The 26217-nt window shown below is 26.6% G+C and overlaps 1 protein-coding gene across 1 annotated transcript in view; it reads left to right on the plus strand.

Annotated features, from left to right (window-relative positions):
* LOC129961726 (fasciclin-2-like) overlaps positions 1–23003 on the plus strand; it is a 108381-nt gene extending 85378 nt beyond the window's left edge. The window contains exons 5-9 of the mRNA XM_056075275.1: positions 3580–3723; positions 8849–9033; positions 11420–11516; positions 18420–18587; positions 22398–23003. Of these exons, the coding sequence (XP_055931250.1) occupies positions 3580–3723; positions 8849–9033; positions 11420–11516; positions 18420–18587; positions 22398–22666 (863 nt within the window). The 3' untranslated portion in view covers positions 22667–23003. The remainder of the gene's footprint in view (positions 1–3579; positions 3724–8848; positions 9034–11419; positions 11517–18419; positions 18588–22397) is intronic.
* Positions 23004–26217: the final 3214 nt, after the last annotated feature.

The raw sequence follows: 26217 nt of genomic DNA on the forward strand, positions 1-26217 counted from the left end.
TATTTTGGAGTTGTATATAAATTTTCTTCCTAATCCTATGAAAATCGTTTCATAAAAATAATTTCAAATCCTTTCGTAATAGGTAGAACATATATCTTTTGTCAATTAAATTAAAGAATAACTAAAATGAAATTAATGCCAATTATATAAGAGAATTGTTATTTGTGAATTCAACAAGGCTTCGCATAATCGAATATCGTTACGTCATTATCATCTTTGCTACGAAATCAATGTAAAATATTAATGTTCCAAATTAAAAGGCGTATTTTTCACATATTCTTATTTTAATTATATTTGATACGCCTTTATATCCCTTTTATTATAAAACCAGTTACTTTTGATTAACGTTTCTGCATACTGGTGCATGATTCATAAATTTTAATGATAGTTTCTCTATTGGTATTATAAATGTAAAGATTTTTTTTTATGTAAACTATGTTAGTTTAATATTTATTTCAATAATTTAATAAAAAATATAAGAGCATATAAAGCAATAAAATAAAATAATAGAGAAGGTGATACCGGTATTGACTTTTTAAATTAAGAAATATTAAAATAAATTTCATTTATGGTGCTGAACCATGTAAAAAATATTAACATAAATTTCATTTATGGTACTGAACCATGAATCTGAATATCAGGACAAAAATAAAAGATTCAAATTCAGTAATATAATTATGCAAAATTATATTGGATTCTGAAAAAGGTTCAAATAAAACGCACTTAACCTATAATCTATGAAAGTAAAGAGAGTAAAATTTTTTCAATGAAAGTACAATGGTACTTGAAAGTTCAAACAAGATAATTTTCCATTAGAAATCCACTTATTTCGTCTTTTAAGGTAATATAAAAGAATATATAATCGAATAAATCCATATCCATTAATAATTATAAATTATGTTAAATAACAATACAAATATTTCTTTATAATTCTTGGAATAGTGAATTAATGCAAACTGCTTTGTTGGAACTTTTTGAAAGAACACATATTTGAAATATTCTTATATATTTCAATTATAATATAGATAATATTTCAATAATAATATAGATAATATTTCAATAATAATATAGATAATAATATATCAGAATAATATATAAATAGTCGATTTTGACGTGGCAAGGATTATTATTATTACCTAAAAATTTATAATTTTATGCAATTTTTAGATTTACATCTGATTTATTTACCTGAACCAATCCCTCTTCATATGTTATTATCAAATGAATTTCCATAAATTAAAGTTAGGAATTAACTGTATATCCTGAAGGAAAAACAACAAAAAAAATCAATTTATAGTCGCGGAGAGTATTTTGGATACAAAGCACTTTATGCAAAATCTTCAAGGCTAGCAAAACACATTTTTCAGAATATCAAAATAATTAAACTCAGATGTATTTTAAAGTTATTATGAAATTAAATAGTTTGTAAAAGATTCAACAATGTATACTAAGAAAATTCTTTTTGCGAACGAAATAATTAAAATGAAAGTATTATTTTGGCTTGTAAAAAATGTAAAACTATCATAATAAAAACAATTTAATAATACAAAAATAAATTTTGAAAGATATTTTAGACTCATTATAACTTATAATAAGCCTCGCGCATTCAACATTTGAAGAACATATTTTTTTCATTCAGTAGAAATTTGATTCTGTATTATTCATCAATTCCAGTGGACTACAATGTTGCAAGTATGCTTTACATTTCGATAAACATGTCTGGGATAATAATACCTCATAAGTTCTCAATAAGATTTCTATATCACTTTCCTGGAACAGATTTTAGATTTGTGTATAAAATTACTTTTTTGATAGATACATCTACTTTGTAAAAGGAAATTTCGAAACGCAGAGTATAATCAATAATAGCAGGAACGATTGGAAGAATAATACTCTTTTTTTAATTTAAAACCTCCTGTAAGTTTCCGATATTCATTGTGTAGTTAAATATTAATATTATTATATCAAATGGAATAAAATTATGTTAAGAGGTTAATTATTTTATGAAATAAACATTTTAATGTTTTTCAAAAGATTAAATGAAATTTTAGGAAATTTGCTTGTATATCGACAAATTATTTCCATAAAGTTGTTTCTAATTTTTTAGATAAATTGCTCATGAAGAAAATAAAATTAAGAGTAACTTGATGTAAACAAATTACCTTTAATTACATATCAAAGTAAAGACCTTCAATTATATGTCAATCTTAAAATTTCACAAGTATTCTCAAATAAATCATATGAAAACAATTTATATTTAAATACATTTTTTCCTATTTTTATAAATATTATTCTACAAAGAATATTGGCTTATTTTGTTGAAAGAAATCTGATTATTTCTACGGAAGATTAATCCTGAGTTTAGAACCGATGGAGGTTAATCGCATTAAAAACGTTTTTTTTTCTTTACGAAAATTAAGGAACATGGTCTTAATGGAATGTATTGTTTTACCATCGATGAAGATAAATCAGATGCATCTTCCTTTTTTAAGAAAATTTCAAAACCCAAAGTATAATCTAGCTATAAATCCAAGAGACTTCACACCACTAACTTAAAAGCAGTTCCATAGCATAACAGATCCACCGTCTGATTCACATCTGAAGTATTTGTTTTTATTTTCTCAAATTGCAGCAATTATACTTACTGCCAACATGATGATCATAGTTTTGTTTCTGTGCATAATTGGAAGAAAGCTATAGTGATTGATCTCTAAAACCATAACTAGCCTTGCAAAATCAAAATGCTGCATTTTGCACCTAAACAATAAAGGTGGATTTTACACAATTATCCTTCGAATTGCAATTGCTTAAATCGAGTAACAGTACTGAAGATGGTTTTTATGCGTATATTTAAATATACTTCGGCATAATTATTTTATTAGAGTTTTTTCTGTTTGATGATAGTTTGAAATTCTTGCTTTCTCTCAATGTTGAATCAGACTTCATTACTTTCTCACTCTTCCATTTAAAATATCAAAACGATTTTGATAACTGCTTTAGATCCTCCAATTTCTTTAGCATTAAGTGATTATTAAGGAGAAAGGCTTGAATCTGTACTTTTACAATAATTTTAATTGCCTGTTTCATCATTAGAGGAATATCTGATATCTCAAAACTTAACATCAACAAATTGAAATACTTCTTTGGCTTTAAACGTATAAGGGTAGCTTTAAAGATTATATACGAACAGAAATAGTATTTTTATAACAGTTCTTCAGCAATATGATGATTGGTTAACAAGTATTTCATTAACATTATTTCTTAACATTTTAACTTATTAAAAATAATGAAACATAATATATACATCCTAATTTTAAATTTGAAAATAATTACACTTTTTACTATCCTTAAATTTTTACAAGCGATCAGGTATATTTGCCAGATGATTGTGATACCTTATGGGTCTTATTGTCCTTAAAAATATATATTATGATATTTGATAATCGAGATTTATTAATTCATGAGGTTTGATTTAAAACCGTAATTCTGCATTTTTCGTCATTACAGTAAAATGCATTAATGCAATAATTTGATTCACTAAATATAAATTTATTTATTGATTGATTTTATATTTTACAGGTCCTCGTCGCACAATAACCGAGGATGGGCTTTTCGTTAGAAACCTAAAAACTTCGGATTCAGGAACTTACACATGTCGAGCATTTGTTGTGACGCCTCACAAATCCCAGATACAGGACAAGAACATTGCGGTCTACGTCCATTGTACGGTTCGTTTAAACATCGATGTTTTTTCCTGCCTTCCTTAATCCTTTTCCTGTACCTATGTATGAATAAGTGTATGTGATTTCATTCCTGTTAAAGATACTTTGGCACTTTCATATGATTTCTTTTCTTCCCTACACTTCTTCTTGTGCATCTTACCAAACCCCTATAAGCTTAAAGTTGGCGTCTTTCTATCATCTCCCCCTATACTCATTGCATTTATGTGTATGTGTATATATGTTCCCTAAGATACAATTATGAAATGTATTACGATAATATAATTTGGAAAATTAATTTATGTCTGATTGAAATAATTAATTAATTTCTTTATATGTGAAATTAATTAATTTCTTAATATATGAACGAACTTAAATGCTAAGTAATGGAAAAACTCGTATTGTTTCAAACAGGGTTATTAAAAATCAAAGGATCAGATTTTATATATATAATTAATTTATTTATTAATTAATTGTAATAGATAGGTACATACACAATGCATCATTGAATAGAAAAACGTTTTATTTTATACGTTCAACATGAATTCCATTTGTTTGGCAACAAAATAGAATCGGATGTCCATTTTTCGCTATACTTCAATTAACTAATTCATGTTATTCAATTTGCTTGGTATCTCAAATATCGAAAAGTAACTGGTTTAAGTGGTACTTACAAACCGTTTTAAATGTAATATTGGAGATACGACTGCATTTTCTAGGGCTATATTCGAAGGTCATTTCGGATACGCTCAGCAACTTTATCTGACATGTGAGGATGACCAATGCTTTTTCCTTTATATTTGTAATTTTAATCTGCGAATTTCTTTTACCAATATTAAAATATGTTTTTGACGGGAAGCTGCTTGTTGACTTACAAAGAAATGAACGCTGCACAAAAAAATTGGATTTATTCTTGGTAAACTAAGATTAAAAATATCGCCATTGTCACATTTTTTCGTAAACAAACGACTGCTCAGTTTGTACCTTGATTTTCTGAACTCATAAAGTAAAACATCCACTATCAAGTGATGTATCATATTTATAGCTATCTATTATCGTTCATTTGAAAGAAATATTTTAATTCTGCTTCTTCTTTTCGAATAGTCCTTTATTAATGATGATCATAAGACAAATAACAGCACTCATATATATTGCAAATTTTTTTCTTCAGAAGGAGCAATCCTCTATTGTTAAAGAAAAATTACAAAAAGAAATTGGATTCATTTTTTTATGTCCAAATATAATTGAACGCTTCAAATTAAGTTTCAATAATGAATATTTTCCAATAATTTGACGAATTATTTCAGAAATGGCATATATATTGATATCTGAAACATAATACTTCTTTATTCCTTTTCCCATTGTTGCATTATAATTGAGTTATTTTGTCTTTTATGTTTGTGATGCTTAAAATTTGCAGTGGTGTATAAATGCACTTTCTTCCTCTCAAATATTGTGCAACATCCATTTATTAAATAAAAATAATGTTGCAGAGAGCATAGTATAAACAGGAAGTCTTCTAAAGACTTGAGAGCTTTATTTACCTGAAACTTCAGAAAGTGAACAATAATAGCCATAGAATATGTGACTGTATATTATAATAAAATTGTATGCGTTAAATGTAGAAATTAGCAGTTAACTTTTCTATTTCGGAAATAGCCCGTTTTTGTTAAAAAAAAATATTAAGTTGTAGATTTAAAAAGAAAGGGCATCAAACATAAATTAATGCTTTAAAGAGAACTAAAAAAATGCGCATTTATTTGGTTAAAATTTTCAGAATTATGACGTGACCAGAAGCTTCTGTACCTCGCTAAAAAGCAAATTTTAAAAAATCTCAAAAATATTTGGAAATTATAACCAAAGTAGGTACACATGTAGGAAGTAAAATATGTTCGGTAATGTGAGAGTGCATCTACTCCCTCATTATCCAAGATATTTACAAGCATTACATCCGGGGAATATTGAGAAAGCAGTGCCAATTATATTTTGAGCTCGGTGCAACTTTATTCCACATGAATAAATTAGAAGTTCGACCAATATTACTGTCAGATGTAATATGGTCGGGAGATAGACGCCTTATGCCTGATAACATGCTCAATAAACAAAGCATTCATTACTGTGAAATAGGAAATTCTAGATGCAATATTTTGTCATCAAATACATTGTTCGATAAATGCTTGCTGCAATATTTTCTGTAAGAGGACACTTTATCTTGCATTTTAATTAGTGATTGCATTTCAAAGGCTGGAAATGGCTTATGCCATTAAGAAGAATAAATGAGAAAAATGATAGTTGAATACATTATTCCGCATTAAGCAATGGTGTAGTTTTGCAATTATTGACTAAATCAATGACCGTTTTGTTCTTAACATTAATATGCAGATCATATTTTTGTAAAATAAATTTGTTATTTTTCATAATTTAGTGACTGACTTTATTCAAGCATCATTTACCCCCCACCCCCACCCCCACCCGTTAGAAATTTCGGATTTGGAATTCAGAAATTGTACTGTAAATGATCTCATACATTGGAACCTTTTATTTATAAGTGTCGCCTTTCTGAATTAAGAATGGAGTTATTAGAAATTAAATAGGCATATTTATATCTATGGATAAAGCATTTAATATTTTTTACACTTGAGAGATGATGATCTGAATCTCGTGTTAAACAGAATAAATAATCAATTAAATGGAATATTAACTAAGGCATAAGTAAAAAAAAAAAAATAGAGGCAATGGTAGAACATTTTACAGTCATTTTTTTGCCTTTACATAATAGAAAAAAATGTTTGTATGAAATCTTGCTAAACATCTTCAGTAGTTCTGATATCTGGCACCTCAGGTGCATGAAATAATACCAGAAAAAGTCGCGCAAAGTATTCAGTTTCAAAGAAACGTTCATATCGATTGAGTTGCTATGATCTTATCTAAGTGTTCATATCATTAAACCCACCTAACAGAAGCACAAATTCATGATACGACATTTCAACATAAATTTCATATGGACGTATTATAATTATTTCAATGATAAGCTTGACGCAGATCTGAATTTTTTAAATAGTTTTTAAAAACTCCCCAAAGAATGTAAGCATTATATTTTAATGTTATATAATGAAATTCTTAAGACTTCGTTGGTAATTTCAGATTTTTCTAAAAAGGGAAAATCTCTACTTTATTTTGGGGAAACATATAACTGAAGCTCTCACTTCTGATTGCGTTTGTGATGTCAAAATTAATGGAATATTCCATGAATACAAGTCTGGAATTTATATGAATACGAAAAAAAAAATTCTCATAATTAATTTTCGTATAACTTTCATCTTTCATTTCTTTCATATAATTTTCATTTCGTATAATTTTAGTACATCTTCTTGTATAAATTTCATCGTAATGAAAGTATAAGTGCAATGCAAGTGATTAAAACAATAAGGACGTTTTTACTGAATATATTTATTAATTGAAATTTGAATTGATTTCTCATCTATTTTTGTTTGAATATTATTAATAGTAGCCAGAAAAATTAATGCGTATGCCTGAATATTTTAGCAAATTTTACATCAATCAAATGCATATTTCATTATTTTTTTTCAAATTTATTAAAAGTGAACTCGTTTCAGAAATGAAGGAGATGTTTCAATTTTTAATAACGTTTGCTAAGAAGCAAAAAAATAAGTTTTTTTTTAAAGAGTTATCATGCAATAGAAAGTTGTTTGATTTTCTCGAATATGAGTCCAGAGGGGAAGTAAATAAAATTCAGAGAGCAGCTGAATGAAGTGGAAATCGTTCAGAGCATTCATAAAACATAAAGCGCAATGCAAAAGTGCATGTTTCATTCATAAAAGAGTAGCATGCATGCTTGAGATGGAACGGATGGAAGAATGAGCTGGAATATTGATAGAAATTAAAAAGTGAGCCATTTTATTTTCCTTCACAAAACTACCCGAGAATAAATTATCTCTTTACGACGCTGAAACCACATTCAAGCATATGGTTCAGATTGGCGCATTTATCAAGTTTAAATACATGGGATCTTGTCTTCTAAATATGATTATTTTTTGAATAAAATGCTTCAATATTTTTACATTAAATTAGGCGTTTTGATAAAAAAATGATGTTCTTTCAAAAAATTATATTTAATTTTATTAGACCACTATTTATTACTTGGTAATCGAAAAATTACTTTTGTTCTATCATCACTTGATTTACGTTGCCTTTTTATTAAAAAATATCAATAAATAAATAACTACCGCTAATTAACCCACCATATTTGTTTGGCCTTTCTTTAAATATTTAATATTTCATACAATGGAATTATACCACTTTTTTCCAGTCTTCAAACACATGCTGGAAGCCATTTTTTACCATTCATTCTCATCTTTTACTACTGCATCTGATGATGGAAAATATTTAACGCTGGAAATGTTTCTTCAATTTAATTAAATGAACACATGATGCTAAACCAGGTTTATAAAGAGGATACGACACACAAACCTGTACAATTCGAAATTTTTCTACGAGTAGCGTATGAGGGGTACTTGTCCTTTTTAGAAAATTATTTTAATGTTATACGATGTTCCTCTCTCAGAATTACAGTTGTATGGTTAATATTTACTTCTGTTGAAACAGATGCTAGAATTCAGGGTCTTTAAAAATTATAAAATGTTACTGTTGTATTACAGAGGGGGGGGGGCAAACTTCTCATAAGCTTCCTGTAGTAATACTAAGCTTCAGCTTAAAATTTCTTTAAAGCAGAAACAAAATTTCAATGCATCTGCCACACGCCATAGCCATTACTGGCTAAAGAGAAATTGAAACAGCGCACACTTCACCGGACGTCATAGACATGAAACACGAGCTGACTGTTCTTCACTTATCCCGTCAAGTTTTCTTGACTATTTTAATCATCACTGAAAAGCTATAATAACTTTTCTATTGAACAAATCTCATATTCGGATTCTTTAGCTATATTATCTGTGAAACTGAATTTTGATCGGCATATTAGTTTTTAATAATTTTGTGAATTTCTAAAATATTACTCTTATTATATCATTAGAAACATTGTAGGAATATTCATGTCTGAATTGATAGTAACTAAATAAGATTTTCTTCTTTTTTTTAATATTTTACAGACAAACCTGTTTGGGTAAATCCTGATATTGACACATTTTATGCTGTTGTGGGATCCACTGGGAGTCTAGTCTGTGAAGCTAGGTCAGAACCTTCACCAACATTTGAATGGTTTAAAGGCAGGGCACTTCTTGGAAATAGCAAGATTTATAAGATTATTAATGAAAAGTACAGAAGCACTTTACAGGTAATTCAATTTTATAATAAGAGATAAATATATGCATAGTATTTTTATTTAATTCCTGGAACAATTACGGCAATTGTTGTTTCAGAAACGTTGAAACATCAAGTATTTTGTATTTTATTTAAGTTTTTCTCTTCTTCAAGGTGGTCATTTGCCATATTTTATCTAATTCTTATGAATAAATTTGTTTGCTTTTAAGAAAAACTTCTACCCATGCTTTGAATAACGATTAGCAGACATTATCCTTAATTCGAAATAAATCAAATGAATCTGCCTTTTAATCATTAAAAAGCAGATTCATTTGATTATTGTTTTCCGTTTTAGGGATGATAGAATTTTATACAAAAACCTTCACTGGAAATGATTAAATCACACAAAGTTAAATTATATACGAACGCTAGCAGAGGGACATTTTCGTATTGAAAATCACAATTCAGTAAAATTTTGAAATGAAGTCTTAGACATCGGTTATAAAATATTTCCAAAGAGACAAATTTTATTCCTGCTTCCATCTTAGCACGGTTATGCATTGATCTATGGCGATAAATACATTGTGCATTTGTAGAAAATTATATGACCATGATGATTATATCCAACTTTATATTTAATTTAGGTACACATAATTATGCAAACAATTAGGTTTGAATAATAGCATCAATTTCACGCTTCAATGAGATGTATTTAATAATGTCTGTTTATACTAATCAAATGACAAAAGGCAAGCTCTAAACCAAAATTCATTTCTAAGAGTAATCAAAGTATTTTCATTATCTTTACATATCTGAAATAAAATCTTGCTTGAGAATTAAGTTAGGAAAAATATTATTTCTTTCGTATATAGAATTATGAATATACGATAATATCTTTCGACATATATAAATAAAATCCTTTTTAGCCCCCTTTTTGTTGTTTTATCTAAAAAGATAACTGTTCTAAAAAACTTATTTAAAGTCCATTCGACTTTTTTTTTCACTTTAAAGGTATTACATTTTTTATTTTAATCAAAATATCACCAACTTTATTTCGAGCATTTATAATTAAATGTTTATACTGAAATTGAAGCATTCTTATCACCATGATCAGTAAAAATAAAGAAGCAATAATAAATAATTAAATAAATAAATAACAATTTTATGGTATTAATTAATATTCTAAAAGCAACTCTACGCTTTCAATTCTTTTTAAAACGTTATCAATTTATTATCATTTTACACAAAATTTTGAATCATAATCTTACTTATTCAAACTTAATTAAATGTAAATTGTGTAAAATTCAAATATTAAGAGAGATTATTTTCTTTCTTATATATTTCCTGAGAAGTTTTAAAATGCATATTTAATGGATTTATTATATTCGTTTAAGACGTAAAAAATTATCATCAATGTTATCTTCATAATAGCATATTTTTTTGGAGATCCAAGGGTAAAAATATAGATTGCACCATATAGGAATGCTAAATTTTGTAGCTGAATTACAATAAAATATTAAAAGCTCGATCATGCTTAATTTGCATATATTTCAAATTAATAAGGAATTAATTTCCGTTGCATATGTAATTACTGAAATTTGATTTTCTAATCGTTCTTCAAAGCACGTTTTTACTGTCTGTAATGCAAATTATTTCATGCTTTAAAGGGTTCTCAAAAAATAGGAAATTCGATACAGGAATGTTCTGCATTTTTTATTTCTTTGTTTACACATAAATTTACTCGATAATTCGAAAACTGTTTGGGCTGATATATTTATTATTTCATTATTTTTAAGTTTACTGTTAGGAAAAGCTGAAAGTTTTCTTCTGTTTACACTGCTTTTTTGAATAATTTAGCACATTGTTTCTATAAAGAATTTTTTTTTTAAATTTTAGAAGCATATTTCCGATATACTTTATAAGTTCATTCATTTATTGTCTAAATACTTGATGGCATCTTACAAGGAGATGAATGATGCGATATAAGACGATTCCTCACTAATTCGGAAGATTCCAATAATTCTCACTAATTGGAATGATATAAGATCCTCTTAATCGAATAATTCCAAATGTTAATGATGTAGTGACTTTATTATCAAAGCAGTTTATATATAAATGAAGAGGCAGGAAAGTATAATTGTAATGGTATTATATGAAATACACACAGAAGGAGGAACTTAAAATAGTACCTACTCTTTAATTTCAGAGTACATTTTTAATTTTTTCCCAATCATTTAATAATTTACTGGTTTAAATTGTAAATCAATAAAAATATTTTTCAAATTAATTCACTTACATCAATAATGAAAAATTCCACATTAATAAAACTACGTAATAACTTTTTCATAAGTATAGAAATTTCACAGAAATAATAAATTTTCAAACATTAATGCTGTATTTTTATTTATTTTTATTTTAAGGTGAAGGTAAAAAATCACTCAAATTTGGGCAACTACTTATGTCTTGTGAGTAATTCTGTGGGCGAAATACAGAAGGACATATTTCTATTAGAAGGAGGTAAGTAAAATTCAACTTCATATATAAAATTAAATGTTGTATATTTATCGGCATTTATTATGGCAAATGTGGAATAAATAAAAGTACCAAATAACTTAAGCCAAATTAATCTTCAATTAGATATTTTTCTTTTGAAAGCGAATGTACGTATGGATAACAATTAAAGTTCAAGTAAACATTTATATAATTTTTTGATTAACATGTGGTTTCAAAATAATAGTTTTTCCTATATATTTATAAATCGGGTGTTAATGTTGTTGAGCATTTTTTAATTGAAATAATAAGATAAGTTGATAACAATTGAAGCATCATATGATGCTTCATTGGTTATCAACTTATATATATAAATTATTGGTTGTCACATACATAAGAATTATATGATTTTTACTTCAGGCAATTGTTGAGTAATAGCAAAATCATTTTAATATTGAAATTATAAAAAAATAGCAGATTTAAATTTTGGGCTTATTTTATTAATTTGAATCCATTGATGATAAAATAAATATGTGTTAATAACAATAATTAATTAATGAGACTGAATTACAACGAAAGAGAATTACAACGAAAAATAAACTCAATCTTAAATTGCGTAATAAATACTGTAATTATATGCTCAGGGGAACAAGTTTGTTTAGATATACAAGGTGATTAGATGAGCTAATTAACATAGTTAATTAATTTTTTAAAAAATTCCCATTACAGCAAATATTTCCGCTCAAAGGATTGCTCGTCAAGGAATAAACTTCTAAATACATTTTGTAAGTTGTTGAGTAAAATTTCCGAGAGTTATATGATTTTGAGAAATGGCACATTTAAAGTTAATGAAATTGTAAAATCTTTTGATGATATCTCAGATATCGTCGAAAGTCTGTATATATTAAATTTTATTTTTTTGGCTCATTTAACGCAAATAGGTGAAACAAATTCGTAAAGAGTTTTTTTAGAAAATTGTAATTACGTTTGGGAGAAAATGGTGAGTTGCAGCTTAGTAACATCTTTTCATAAAAGCATAGCTGAAATATTAAAACATTGTAATTTTAGAAACTGAATGCATATATATGTAATATTTTATAAAATATTTATCAAAAATTCAAAATGTTCACCTTCAATCGTAACACCTTAACACGAATAGTGGCTGAGAAGCAGAATATTATTCTTTATTGTTCCTATCTATAGAGTCGTCGTGAAACAAAAGTCATTTGAAAAGCGCCATCATAAAAAGAAATATGACTAAATGGTTGATATAAAAAGCTACGAATATTATTTAGAAATTCCTATTAAGTGAAAAAAAAGCTGAATAACAATTTAAAAAAATGATTTATATTTTATTATGTTTAAATCTTTAAAAATGTTATTACCAAAAATCGTTATCATCAATCTTTAAAGTTTAATTCTAAGAAAATAATGTATTAAAATGCTATTAATTGCTCAAGGAATACATATTTATGAACAAGTTTATAACTAAAAATAAAATATAGTTGCAAATTTTTGTCCTGCATATTAAAAAGCATTTTACAATCTTTTAAAAATGCTTACATTTTTTAAAGATAATCTATTATTTGGAAATATTATTTTATCTGACTCAAATATGATTTTACATTTTTCTTGAAATTTGTACTACGCACCTAAAAGAAATCTACCAAAGCACATAAAACGCAATGTTTGTAATATATATATATATATATATATATATATATATATATATATATATATATATATATATATATATATATATATATATATATATATATATATAACCAATCTAAAGTAAGAAATAGTTTGAAAACGAAACAAAACAGTTTCGTAATCGCAACTAAAATTTATTACCTATTCAAACTAAAACCAAAAAAGAACTTCATAGTATTTAGAGAGCGCAACTGCAGCTACTTCTAAAACACAGAAGAATTGATACAAAAGTATTAGAATCAAGTTAATAGGAAAAACAAAAAAAACCAAATAATAATTAAACCAAAAAAATTATAAAAAATATAAAAAAGAATTCTGCCTGAAGACTTTTTCAAGGGTCACACTCAGGCTGGGATTCAAAGAAAGGGATTTTTTTGAAAGAAAGGGATATATATATATATATATATATATATATATATATATATATATATATATATATATATATATATATAATAGTTTTTTTAAGTTGAAGAAATTTTTATTGCATCTCAATATTTTTTTTTATATAAATCAATAAAAATTACTGAAACTACGCGAAGAGGCAAGTTATTCGCAATTTGGAGTCTATTTGTTATGTTTTATAACTTTCGAAATTTATTTTCTTTTGTGTTCATTTCATGCAATTAGACACTCTGCTTTAAATATTAACATGTAACCTCATAGATAAAATCTCTCATTAAGAACCTTTGAAAAAATTCAACAGCAACTGATTTAGCAAAAGAAAGAAAAAGATTTCTAATCTCATCCACCTGATAAAGAAGCAGTGGAGAAAGAAAACAATGGTATAATTAAAATGAACGAAAACCAAGAAGAAGGGTTAATAGAGGGAAGGTTTAAGAGAAAAAAGACTCTTAAAAAAACGTAGCGAACAAAGATAAAAAGAGAATTTTAAACTAAAGTGCACTGATTTTGAAGGAAAAAAAAAAAACAATTTTGCTCTAGCTTTCTCCGATGGATGCAGTAACTCTGACGATATATTGCAATAAAATAAATTGCATTGGCATCCCGTTATAAAGGATTATTTTGTAACAAAATGCATAATTTTGAACAGCAATTAGAATACAAGGACAGATTCTGAGATAGTCCCTCCTCTTTCTCTGCAAAACAACATCAAGGGGAGGTAGTTCAATTCAATCATATTTTAGAATTAGAACCACTTACACGACGATTTCAGTTCCAAGAGAAAACTCGGGTGCCGAATTCAAGGCATGAACCATCAGGTCATAATGGCCCGCAATTCTGATTAAGAAGAATGGGATCAATGCTTAATTTGAAAAGTGTGGGTGCTAAATGTGCTCTATTGGAAACAGTCCACAATTACTTAATTGTAATTCCGAAACGGATGCAATTTTTTGTTGATTGTTTATGTTATTTTATTTTTATTTACTCGAAACCACTTGATAACATTTATTACTATAATTTCAATTTGAAGTAATTACCAAATGTATTAGGTTCTTGAATAAATAAAAATTATAAAGGGAAATTTATTTTTATTATTTTTATTTTTATCTTTACAAATTGCCCCGTGTGTGTTACAACTTGCCTTATTTACGAGATAAGTTGAGGCAGCTGATATGTTTTGAAAAAATATTTCTGGTGCTAAAATAAAAAAAAAAGAAAAGAAAATTCAATGTTCTTCTTTGCGTATATTAGGAATGAATAGTTAAACTAAGAAAAAATGTAGTTGAAATATAGAAATCGCAAATAGATATAAAATATGATCGTTTTTCGAAGAATTACTGCAACTAGACCCATTAGACTTCTTAGACACTTAAGTACTTTTTTTTGTATAAGAGAAAAAAATAGAGAAATAAAAAATGTAAATTCCGGGTTTTTAAGGATCATGAAAATAAACGCCCGTATACAACGGCTAATTTTCATCTCAAATTTAATCGTTATTTTTGTGACTGAACCTTATTTTTAAAACATTTCCTATGAAAACTTATTTCTTTAAAAAACTGATTTAAAACGAAAGCCATAATTTTTATTTTGAATAAAAAATACTTCTCAGTGAATTTCTTATTCAATTGTCAATCTCTTCTATCTGAAAATAAATTTTCGTCATTAAAATAAAGCCTGATAGTTTCGTTGACTTCAAATGTCATTTCAAGTATTAGTTTTTTTCCATTAAGCTTACTTTCATTTAAAAATATTAAAAAAACAATACATGTTATTCGCAATCAATATTTCTCGGTATTTTAAAAATTTATTTCAGGTTGCATGAGCCGTAGGGATGTTTTCTAGGATATTTTGAAAAGCAATTAAATTCTTAAGTTTCCACTAATTAATCATATATCAGTTAGAATTTTCGATAATGAATCTTGACATTACAGATTAATCAATCTAAATCATGTTTAACTAATTTTTCAAAGTCTCAGAGGGAAAATAAACTTTTCAGTTAGAGTTTTAAGTGAAGAAAATTGCTTATATCTCAGTACTTATGACAAATTTTGAGGTAAAATTTGATACACATATACAAAAAAAAAAAAAAAAAAAACTTAATGTATTGAATTATTAAAGAATCTCAAATTCTTTTTACAGGATATTTCGAGGTACTTATGCATAAAATATGTTAATTAATTAGATTAATCAGTTTTACAATAATTATATTTTTATAAACCTTTGTAAATTCCATCGACACCAATTAAAAAAAAAACTATAAAAGGCAGCAAAGTTACAGATGTGTCCGTTATTTGTGTTAACAACTGCAAATTTGAAAACATCTGATATATAATTGAGTCAGCAAATTAAACATTTAAAAGCATGATTATAAAAACCAAAATGGGAGAATGATAGCTGTTTAATCTTGTGTGAAATATACTGTAATAATAGTAGGAATACATTCTACAATAGTAATGAAGTTTGTTCGTTTGTAGAAACAAAATATAGCGCAGAATATGCAGAAAATTATTAATTTTTTTTTCTTATTTAAAAATTAATCAACCTCGGGAAAAGCGAAAAAATCAATTAGATTTGTAAAGAAATATAACGGTTGCTATAAATCCATAACTTTAGATGATGTTGCGTGAGGCGAATTTTTCAGATGTACAGTCGTAGATTCAACCAGTTAAGTTAATAAATGGAAAAATCCTTTTTTTCATTTTTTCTTTAATATTTTTTTTCTTTCTGATGAGAATAATGGTTGCAATTCAAATAATGATTGAAAGGCAAAATTGTGCATTTTTAATATATTTATAAAAAATTTACACTGCATGATATACTGAATAATTTTTTCTGTTCAAATAGTTTAAATCAATTCAATAGAATTAAAAAAAAGACTTACTTTGTTGCATTCTGTTGACACAAAAATTCTCAGCTGAAGTTTACATATCTGAAAGAATCAATTGAAATTTTGAAAAAAAAATTGACTTATTTTATTAGTACTAAATGTGTATTTAAATGTTAATGGGTTTAATTTCTTTGCAAATTATTATAGCAGTAACTGCAAATGAAAATGATGAGTTTTTCAAAGAAAAAAATAATAATAAGAGATTTTTCAAAATATACCTTCTGAATTTAAATTGTTATTATATCCTAGAATTTTTACACCATAAGGAATAAGACCATTTTACATTATACGATGAATATAATTTGCAATTAGACTGCAACCCATTGATAACAGGAATAAAAAAAGTTAGTTTCATCTTAATATGTAATGAGATTAATGAATATTAGAATGTCATTAATCTTCATTTTCTTTACATATTCATATGTACCACATGGATATATATATAAAAAGGTTCAATGAAATAACTTTCATAGAAATTGTTACCAGGTTTTCATGGACGGAGACAAGATTGTCTCTCATATTAAGTTAAGAGAAGCCGTATATGGCACTTTTATTGTCTCAAGGAGCAGAGATTCAGATGACCATTGAATCAAAAGAATTGCAAACATATCTTGCATCAGTGGTTCTTCATGCGCGGATAATTGAATTAGTAGTGGTTTATATACGAAATCTGTTTAATTGTCTGCTAAAAATACAATGTTTGAAAGTGTGACGTTCATGAGAAAATGTGATGAAGCCACATGCATTTTAAATTTGCATCATGAAATATAAAAGTAATGGGTAATAAGAACTATATTAGTGCATGGTGCTCAGCTTTTATTTATAGAGAACAAAAATTTAGCTTAACAGCATACCAGCTGATAAAAAGATTGGAAATCTTTGTTGATGTTAATAATGAACCTATGGTAAAAGCATTTTATGCTTAGCTGGTGATAGAAACAAATATTATAGCTTGTTGTAAAAAATTAATCGTAACTGTTTGTTGCAAGTATTTGCGGATTTAAAAACATTCACTAAAACTATAACAATCGCATATTTTCGATACTATTTTAACTAATACTATACTAATTCAATACTAATTTAAACTAATAGGAAACTCTCATTAAAAATGAAATTTGACAAAACATTCATAATTTCTGAATTTTAATCAAATGCATTTTATGTAATGAAATACTGTGTGTGGAATAAAGGGATGATAAAAAGCATTTATTTTCATTAAGTGTATTAATTTTCAATAATAATGGCCCCCCAATTTATTTTAATAATGCAACGCTATTTATATAATTTTTTTTTCTTTTTTTATTTTAATTTCCGACGTAAATGACGTGAAACGAATGATAAAACTTGAGAAGGATTTTACTTGAACGTTTAATCTAAGAAATTTCAATTAATGATGAGCAATGTTGTTTTTTAAATATTTTTTATTATTATTAATCGGCTAATGCATTTAAACGATTATTGTAATTATTTACTGAAAAATGTATTTATTCAAAAAAAATCCTAATGTGTTTTATTAAATTTCATTTAATTCTTCTAATACTTAAGTAGTTTTCTTCCTTTTACGTGGAACAAAGTTATCTTTAAGCACACCCAATTTCAGACGCTTTAATAAAATGATTTTTTAACCTAAAAGTACTTTTAATTTTAAATATTCATCACATTTAAACGAAATTAATTAAATCATTATAAATTTCAGCAAATATGAATTACGGCTAAAATTAAAATAGAATGCACATAAATTTATTCATCCTATATTTAATTCAATCAATAAATTGCTTGATAAAATTAGTTGTCTCAATTTTTTGGTAAACAGAAACATGCATCCAAAAATATGTAATTTACGAAATAGGAACTATGTGCTGTTAACCATAGAAATTGCTATTTTTTTTTTCTTTTTTAAAATGTATATGTATGTGCATTTTTTTCAGTCCCACCGAATGTTCCATCATTTACGCTAACTAGTGAAGAAGCAGGGATTTTGGCTGTCAAAATATATCAATCTCCTCATGACACCCTTCCTTTAACTGGATATAAAATCCAGTGGAAACCAGCCACAGCTTCATGGAAACACGCACGAGAGTATTTAACAAGCACGGGTAAGTTTCCAAAAATTGAAGCATTTCTGAAAGGATATTTAATGTTTAAATTAAATTGGAAATCTAAATTACTTGAGTCCATATTAAGGTGTTTTTTTTTTTTTTTTGTATAAAATAGTGTTTTTATATTTTGTTTCGCATCTATTAACAAATGCAGGCGCAACTGCTACATTTCCTAAACGGAAAATTAAGTCAACATATTTCAGTTTTGTTCGGGTTTGAAAAAATATTTTTAAAAAGTATTTTTTTTTTGTGTGTGTTTGTGTGTGTAAAAATCTTTTTTTGTTCAAATTTTATAATATCTAATCCAACTGAGACATCGGAAGTAGAAATTGGCGTATGCACAATTCAGATTGACAGTAAAAAATGAAAAAAATATCCGTTTGCTAGTTATAATTCAGAGTTCCAGGTACCGTAACTTTTGAAACTGAAAAATGTGCAAACACATCTGAAACGCACTGCTTAGAAAACGTAACGTCTAATTCAATAATTTGCAACGTTTCAATATTTAACCCCACCTCACTCTACCCCATTAAGATGACATTTTATTCATTTTCATTGAAAAATAATCTTTTTTTAAGAGCGATATGAAAGATCGCTTAAGAAATAATTATTGTTAAATGTAAAAGAATCTCAATAATCTGTGAAATAATTTTAAATTTTTTTGAAAATTATTTTGATGTGAATTTACATTTGCTAGCCCGCCTTCATTTCCGCACATTGAACATATGTCTTACATCTCTGCATTTTGTTCAGTATCGTTCTTCATATTTACAATGACTTTGATGAGAACAAGATAATGATGGGTCTGCTGACAGGTCAAATAATACACGAGTGACCATTCCCCACTTCTCTTTCATCGCAAATATAACTTATTTCGATAAAACGTCTTTGAAAGTAGTTTATTGGAATCTCAGCTAAAATTACTTAGATGGTCAATTTATAATTTCTGAATCATCAACACCAAAACAATTTCCTTAAAATAAAGTGTAGGAATTAACATTTAAACTTTATAAAAATGCATAGAAATGAAATAAATGTTAAACAGCAATGAGAATAGAAATGCTTCTCAAAAGTCTTTTTTCTAAAACTTTATGAAAATATATAAAATTTAACGAAACAAAACATCTAACTAGTTATTAAAAGACGGATTAATTTTCTTAAACGACACCTAGTGATGCACAGTTTTAGCCAGATAATTTTTAGTTCCCAAAAGAGAATTAAAGTTCCTCTTGTGCCAGTTTATCAAAAAGATTATCTCAAAGATTTGTTTGATGAATCTTACTAGACAAAATCGTAAAACAATGCTTCCCATTGATTATTATATGTGCCTGATTCATTTATTCTTGGAAAATTATTTCAACCGAAGTTTTAATTTAAGGGAAAAAAAAATTAAGAAATTCTGGTCATTAGAGTTGTCTTTTCTGCATGCGATTTTTTAAAATAAATTTCATGCTATTAATATTACTTTTGTTTCCAGCTATGAACATACGTAATCTTTTTATACCCTCATTGTCAAAACAAACTTATATTCGTAATATTTTGGAAATTCATTCTAGTTGAATTTTTAATTTCATTTTTAGTGAGGAAAGAAAAAAAATATATATAATCAAGCTTTTCGTTTCTTGTTTATGCCTTTGTTTTTCCTTCGGATTTAAGAACCTAAATCATTTTATCTGCGTCTAAATAATTTTATCTGCGATTATTCCGCGAAATTCATTGTCAATTCTGCAAAAAAGAACTGTACTGTCCATGAGTGCAAAATGAACAGTAAAGAACATATATTGAATGGAACTAGACAATGTTCTAGAGCATTTCTTCGTTAAACTAAATATTTTTTACGGTAAAAGTCACATTGTTAAAAATAATCAGCATTCTTATCATAACCGGGCAATTTTTTTTTGTATTTAGAATATTTCAGGCTTTATTTATTTGTTCCAATACGCACTATTTCTTCCATTTTTTTTTCGCAGATTGACATATTAAAGAAATTTCCATGTTTTTTTTTGGGGGGGATAGAGAAATTGTTCATCTCATGATTTAAGATGAGTCAATCTATCATTTGTACAAATCAACTTTTTTTTTCTGAGTTTCTCAATAAATATATTTGTTAATACAAATTAAAATTGGTGAGTACTGTTCTGCTCTTTTATATACATATTAGATGACCAAACATGATTTAACAAACTGATTATTCAATTATTTTTATTTAAAAAATATATCATTCAATAATATTTATCACATTAAATTATATTTCTCATTACTTAAAATAATTCAGCCATGTACCATGTAGTCAGTTATGTACCATGTTTTCTAATTTAATAAAATATTTAGCAAAGTTATTTTAATTAGGTTTAATAAAAATTTAAGGACAACTTTTAGCGCATCTACTTTTATTTCTTTTTTAAAACTCTTGGAATGAAACATTCTTCTTATAAAACACATAAAATATGCATTAAGAAATCCACTTTCGTATCAATCATAAGTGATGGAATCATCAATCTAAAGCATCTGCTTCTTTCACTTTGAGTTCCATAAAAGAAACGTCTCTTCTCCTTAAATGCCTAGTTTTTATCTTTTTTTAACGATAAACGCCTAGAAAATTTATTTTTAATGTTCACTCTTTCTATCTAAGAATTTTGTAATCTGTTTGACTTTTAATTTATAAATGATCGAATGATCATACTAACATAAAATTCGTTAACTAAAAAATAGTTAAGAAACAAAGAAGTCAAGCGGTTATTTTTATTACAATTTATTATTCTTACCAGAGAAATTTGTCTTTTTTTTCAGTGCCGTGTATATTTTCTGACGTATAATTCTGAATATAAAGCTGCTATCAATTTCTTCTTTACAAAAAATATATTTTTCTTAAAGTAGCTTCTACAATTAATGTTTAATATAAATCGTAAAAATCATCTTTGTAACATAACCACCATAATATGCACATACACTCTCGTGAGAGAATCTTAATATTATAATATAAAGTCATGGAAGATAAAGAATAAAAATGCTGTATTCAAAGATGTGCAGTTTTTTCTAAATAATTATACTTTAAATACCAAACAAGTAATTTATATTTTCCATGTGACTTTTACCAATAAAGTGCGCTACTATGGCGATAATTACAAAATTGATTTTGGTGATGGCATATGATATTTGAAAATTAATAATGATAAAAAATAAAGATCTTTCTTAAAGTTTTCCTTTAATTTATTTTTGAAATTCCTTCAGAATAAAAGAAAAATACACAAATCGAAAATATCAAAACCAATTTCTGGTAGAATGCCATAATTTTTGTGTTAAAAATATGGCTTCACAGTAGAAATAATTATAATAATAAAAAATATCTTTTTAAAAAGTTTTCTTGCAATTTATGTTTGAAATTCCTACAGAATAAAAGAAAAATACATAAGTCAAGAAATTTACAACCGATCTCTTGCAGAATTCCATCATTTTTTTGTTAAAAATATGGATTCATTTTTAAACAGAATAAAAATTTGTCCATGATAAAAACCATGCTCCGATTTTTCCTGATATTCGGCAAGTAAGTTATGCTAAAAATATAATGTGGTAATTGATAATGCGAAGGTAACATCTTAGATAAATGCATTTCAAAGGTTTGTAAAATTAGATCGTTTATTATTTTATTTTTTAACGCTCTTATTTTGTTTATAATTTATATCAAGAATGCTATTAACTAGAGCTGTTAGAATGCATAAAACCTCAAATATTAAAATTAAAACATACATTAATTCTTATTTGAAAACTATATAAATTGCTAATATTTTATCAATGTACTTTTCTTAGGAAATGACGTCATGATACAAGATTTAAATTTTGACAGCGATTACGCTGTTAGAGTGAGCGCAAGAAATGAAATCGGATACAGCAATTTTACTGAAACTTTGATTCAAAGGACAAAAGGTCTTATAGCCGAGACCGTAGTTGATGGCAGCAAAGTTCTGTCTTCCACATTCAACAACAGATCTGCACATCTGCAAAATTCGCTGGTACTCTACGGGGCCATTCTGTTCATGATAGATTGGTCCTTCCAGCGCACCAGAGCTGTATCATGATCATGCAATCCATATTTCAAGGACACTTCATTTTGGTTCAAGACTTGATGTCACTCCCTTGTTGGATTTGTGCTATAAGTATTCAAAACATGGAAGAATTGAATGTTAATCGAGTGTTGCATTAACCCTTTCCCCACGGATAAAGCACTCTCAATGTTTATCCATGAATACCATATCTATGTCTGTGGTAAATGTCTGTGATTCTATTGAAAGATGTAATATGTACATTGATTTTTTCGTTTAATTTTGTGAAGGAATATAAAATGTTTATGGTGCCATTTTACTGAAATACAAACTTGATTTAAATCCAACTGAATATTTTCGTTGAAATAAAAAATAAAATAGAAGGAAAACAAGTTGAATTTGAATTAATTTTAATTATAATCATTCATTTATATTTCAAGTAGATAATTTTTATTCTCATTGAAATCCCTAATATGCTTTCAAAGGATTTTTTTTTGATAAATATTTTGAATGCAATGCAAATTCATTGATTTTATTCCATAAATAATGTGAAAAATTTGCAACAAAAACATTAATAAATTATTTAAGGTTTCTCCCTTTTCTTGTGAGATATATCAGTGTGTTTGAACTCGATGCTATATAACCAAATGGTCATTATCATGGTTATAAAGAAAGTTATATTAAAGCTCTTTGTAACTAATAAGTTGTATTAAGTATTTCTGAGTTAAAATATACAAAAATTCTTTATTATGATATATATTGAATTTATGGGATGATGTAAATTACTAAGCCAAGATAAAACATTTATGTTATACTTTCCTTAAATGTATGAGAAAATGATATTATACGAATTACTTTATACCTACTCAAGCTATACTGATGAAACAACTATTATTATCTAATTTTTATAATTGAATTTCATTTGTCAATAAAGTAATACGCATACCTTGAGAAATAGCTTAATAATTTTCATCAGATAGTGATGTTAAAAATATGAACCAAGAAATCTTTTCTTTTTCATTAAAGCTTTTATTATTTGTATCTAATTTCTGTCTCACGTAGTAAGTTAAATGACCTAAAATGTTTCGATTTAATCGACAAATTCTTGAGCTTCTCTTGCTGCCTGTTTCTTTTGAAAAGAAAATGGCAATCAAGCAAGTTATTATATATTTATGTAAAATATTCGTAATAAAACGTATTGCAACAAGAAATCGATAAAGGCCTAACAGTTTGAAAGAAAATTTGTTGAATTTGTATCTACAGGTAAATTTGTACTGATGAAAAAATACAACTGCAAATGTAATTATGAAACGTTATTGTGCAATGAGATTTATGTATAAATATATTCATATCTACGCTTTAATGTAACTATATGTATATTTCAGTGTTTCATGTATATCTATCATAAATAAAGAAATTATTTATGGTTTGAAAAATGTGTACGTTTTAATGACTTTTTCTTTTCTTGTGTAGATGCCTTTTTTTTATAAATCAAGAATTACAGTAATTTGATTCATTGATTCAGCAATATAATTTTAGCAACTAATAATACATACAAAAAAATACACTTACATGGGATGAAAAAAGTATTTATGAAATAAAGTATCTTTTTCCATTTATTAAATGAAATAACACATTATAAGATATTCAGAAAATAAACTGAAGCTAATTTTATTTTTGAAATTAATATTAATTTTTTTTGCTTTCACTTAATTTAATTATTGTGTGATTTTGATTTCATAATTTTCTTTATTTGCAATTATTCTTCCTAAGAGATGTCATAGATTAAAAGATTTCTTTAAATACGTTTACAGGATTTTTTTTTTTTTACTTTTAATATGGAAATATTTTCTTAAAAGAAAAGAAAGCTTCCATGAAAATTCCAAATGTGAAATTAGGCAGTAAACCACTTTTTTTAATATTTTAAATCAAAGAACTGAGAATGCAGCAGGTAATTTTACATTTATCTTAATATGACGTAAGGAAATGAATTAATTTAATATTTATCTTTCTCATACTTTCCTTTTTCTAATAAAATGTTTTCATGAAGGAACAATTTTTTATTGTAATCAGTATTTTCTGGAGATAAACAGCTACAGCTAATAGTATAATATATACATTTAATTGAATAACAGATAATGAGAAAGCCTCCTCTGATTTCTTTTTAGATAAAGACGGCAATTATTGTTAGATAATGTATAGCTTATGCTAAAAAATTAAATAAATGCCCCACCACATTATTTATTTTTGTTTTATCTATTTAAAGATAATATTCTTATTCCCAAACATAATTTTAGGTTTATGTAAGAACTTGCCTCCAACTCGCATACATTACGCCCCTGAGAATCCATCCTAATGTGACGGAAGAGTAGTTCGGATAACAAAAAAGCCGAATAGGCCGGAGTTTTATGAACTTATATCTTTGACCATCAATTCCAGACGATAAAGTTTTTATACAGAAACTCACTGTTATAATATGTATTTTCTCACTTCTTATTGAGTATTAAGCCCTCCATTTATCTCGAGCCACGTAGAAAGTGAATGAGTCCGTGACCCGGTGAATCATAGAAGCCGTTGCCGATAACGTGTCAAGTTAAAATAGAAAACTCTGTGCTGGTAGTTTATGTATGTATATATACTGCACTACACATTTCAAAAATTTATAAGATAAAAAGTAAGTTAAAGGATATAAACTTCATATTTTAACATAAATTCTGTAATGCATAACTTAGATTCTTCAAACATAAACAAAACCTTAAAGTTAATCATATTCCAAATTCTTAAGAAAATGGACTCACATTTATTTTATTTTTCACTGATAAACGATATATAGAGATGAAAAAGTAATCATAAGATAAGAGTCAAAACTTGTAGATTTTAATTTTTGAAAAGTCAGGCCGGATATTTGAGAGTGTACTGTATTTCGCAAACGCAAATGATTATTTGGAGTGAAATCTATTCGAAATGAAAACATAACTAATTAGCTATTAATACATTTTTAACATAAGTAATCCTTATTATATCAAGATGTAATAAGGTATTCACTGAAAAAAAATAATTAAATTTTAATTATAATCGTTACACATAACGACTTAATAAATCGAATTCGCAGAGATGAGCTTATTATTTCATCCATTGCAGAACGAATTTCCTCTTTTCAAATAGAAATCATTTTTACAGAGTAAGAATTCCTTATCCCACTAGCATCTGCTCAAGAGAAGCAGCTATCTCTAATAGGATGTACTAGAGAGCATCCAATTAAGGAAAGACGGAGCACCACAACTTTTCTCTGAGAGCAATTGAACGCTCTTGATTGGGCATGGCTTTAAAGTGGACGTTCACTCCATAAATTAGCTTCCTTATCAGGCTTACAGTGCAGGCTGGTGGGTGAGGAATTTTAGCGTTAGTTTCAATTCTAAAGCACAATATATCTTTTCGGAAGTTCTCGATGAAATCGACAATAATGTAGGAGCCATGCAATTATTTTACCTAAGTGTCCGTTTGGAAAGTGTCATGAATTTCTGACACAGAAGGCTCCGTGTAATGATAAACTTTTGGAAGCGATGGTTTCATTTGAGCTTTGTTTT

This window comes from Argiope bruennichi, chromosome 2 (genome assembly GCF_947563725.1).
Source record: "Argiope bruennichi chromosome 2, qqArgBrue1.1, whole genome shotgun sequence".
Taxonomy (NCBI): Eukaryota; Metazoa; Arthropoda; class Arachnida; order Araneae; family Araneidae; genus Argiope; species Argiope bruennichi.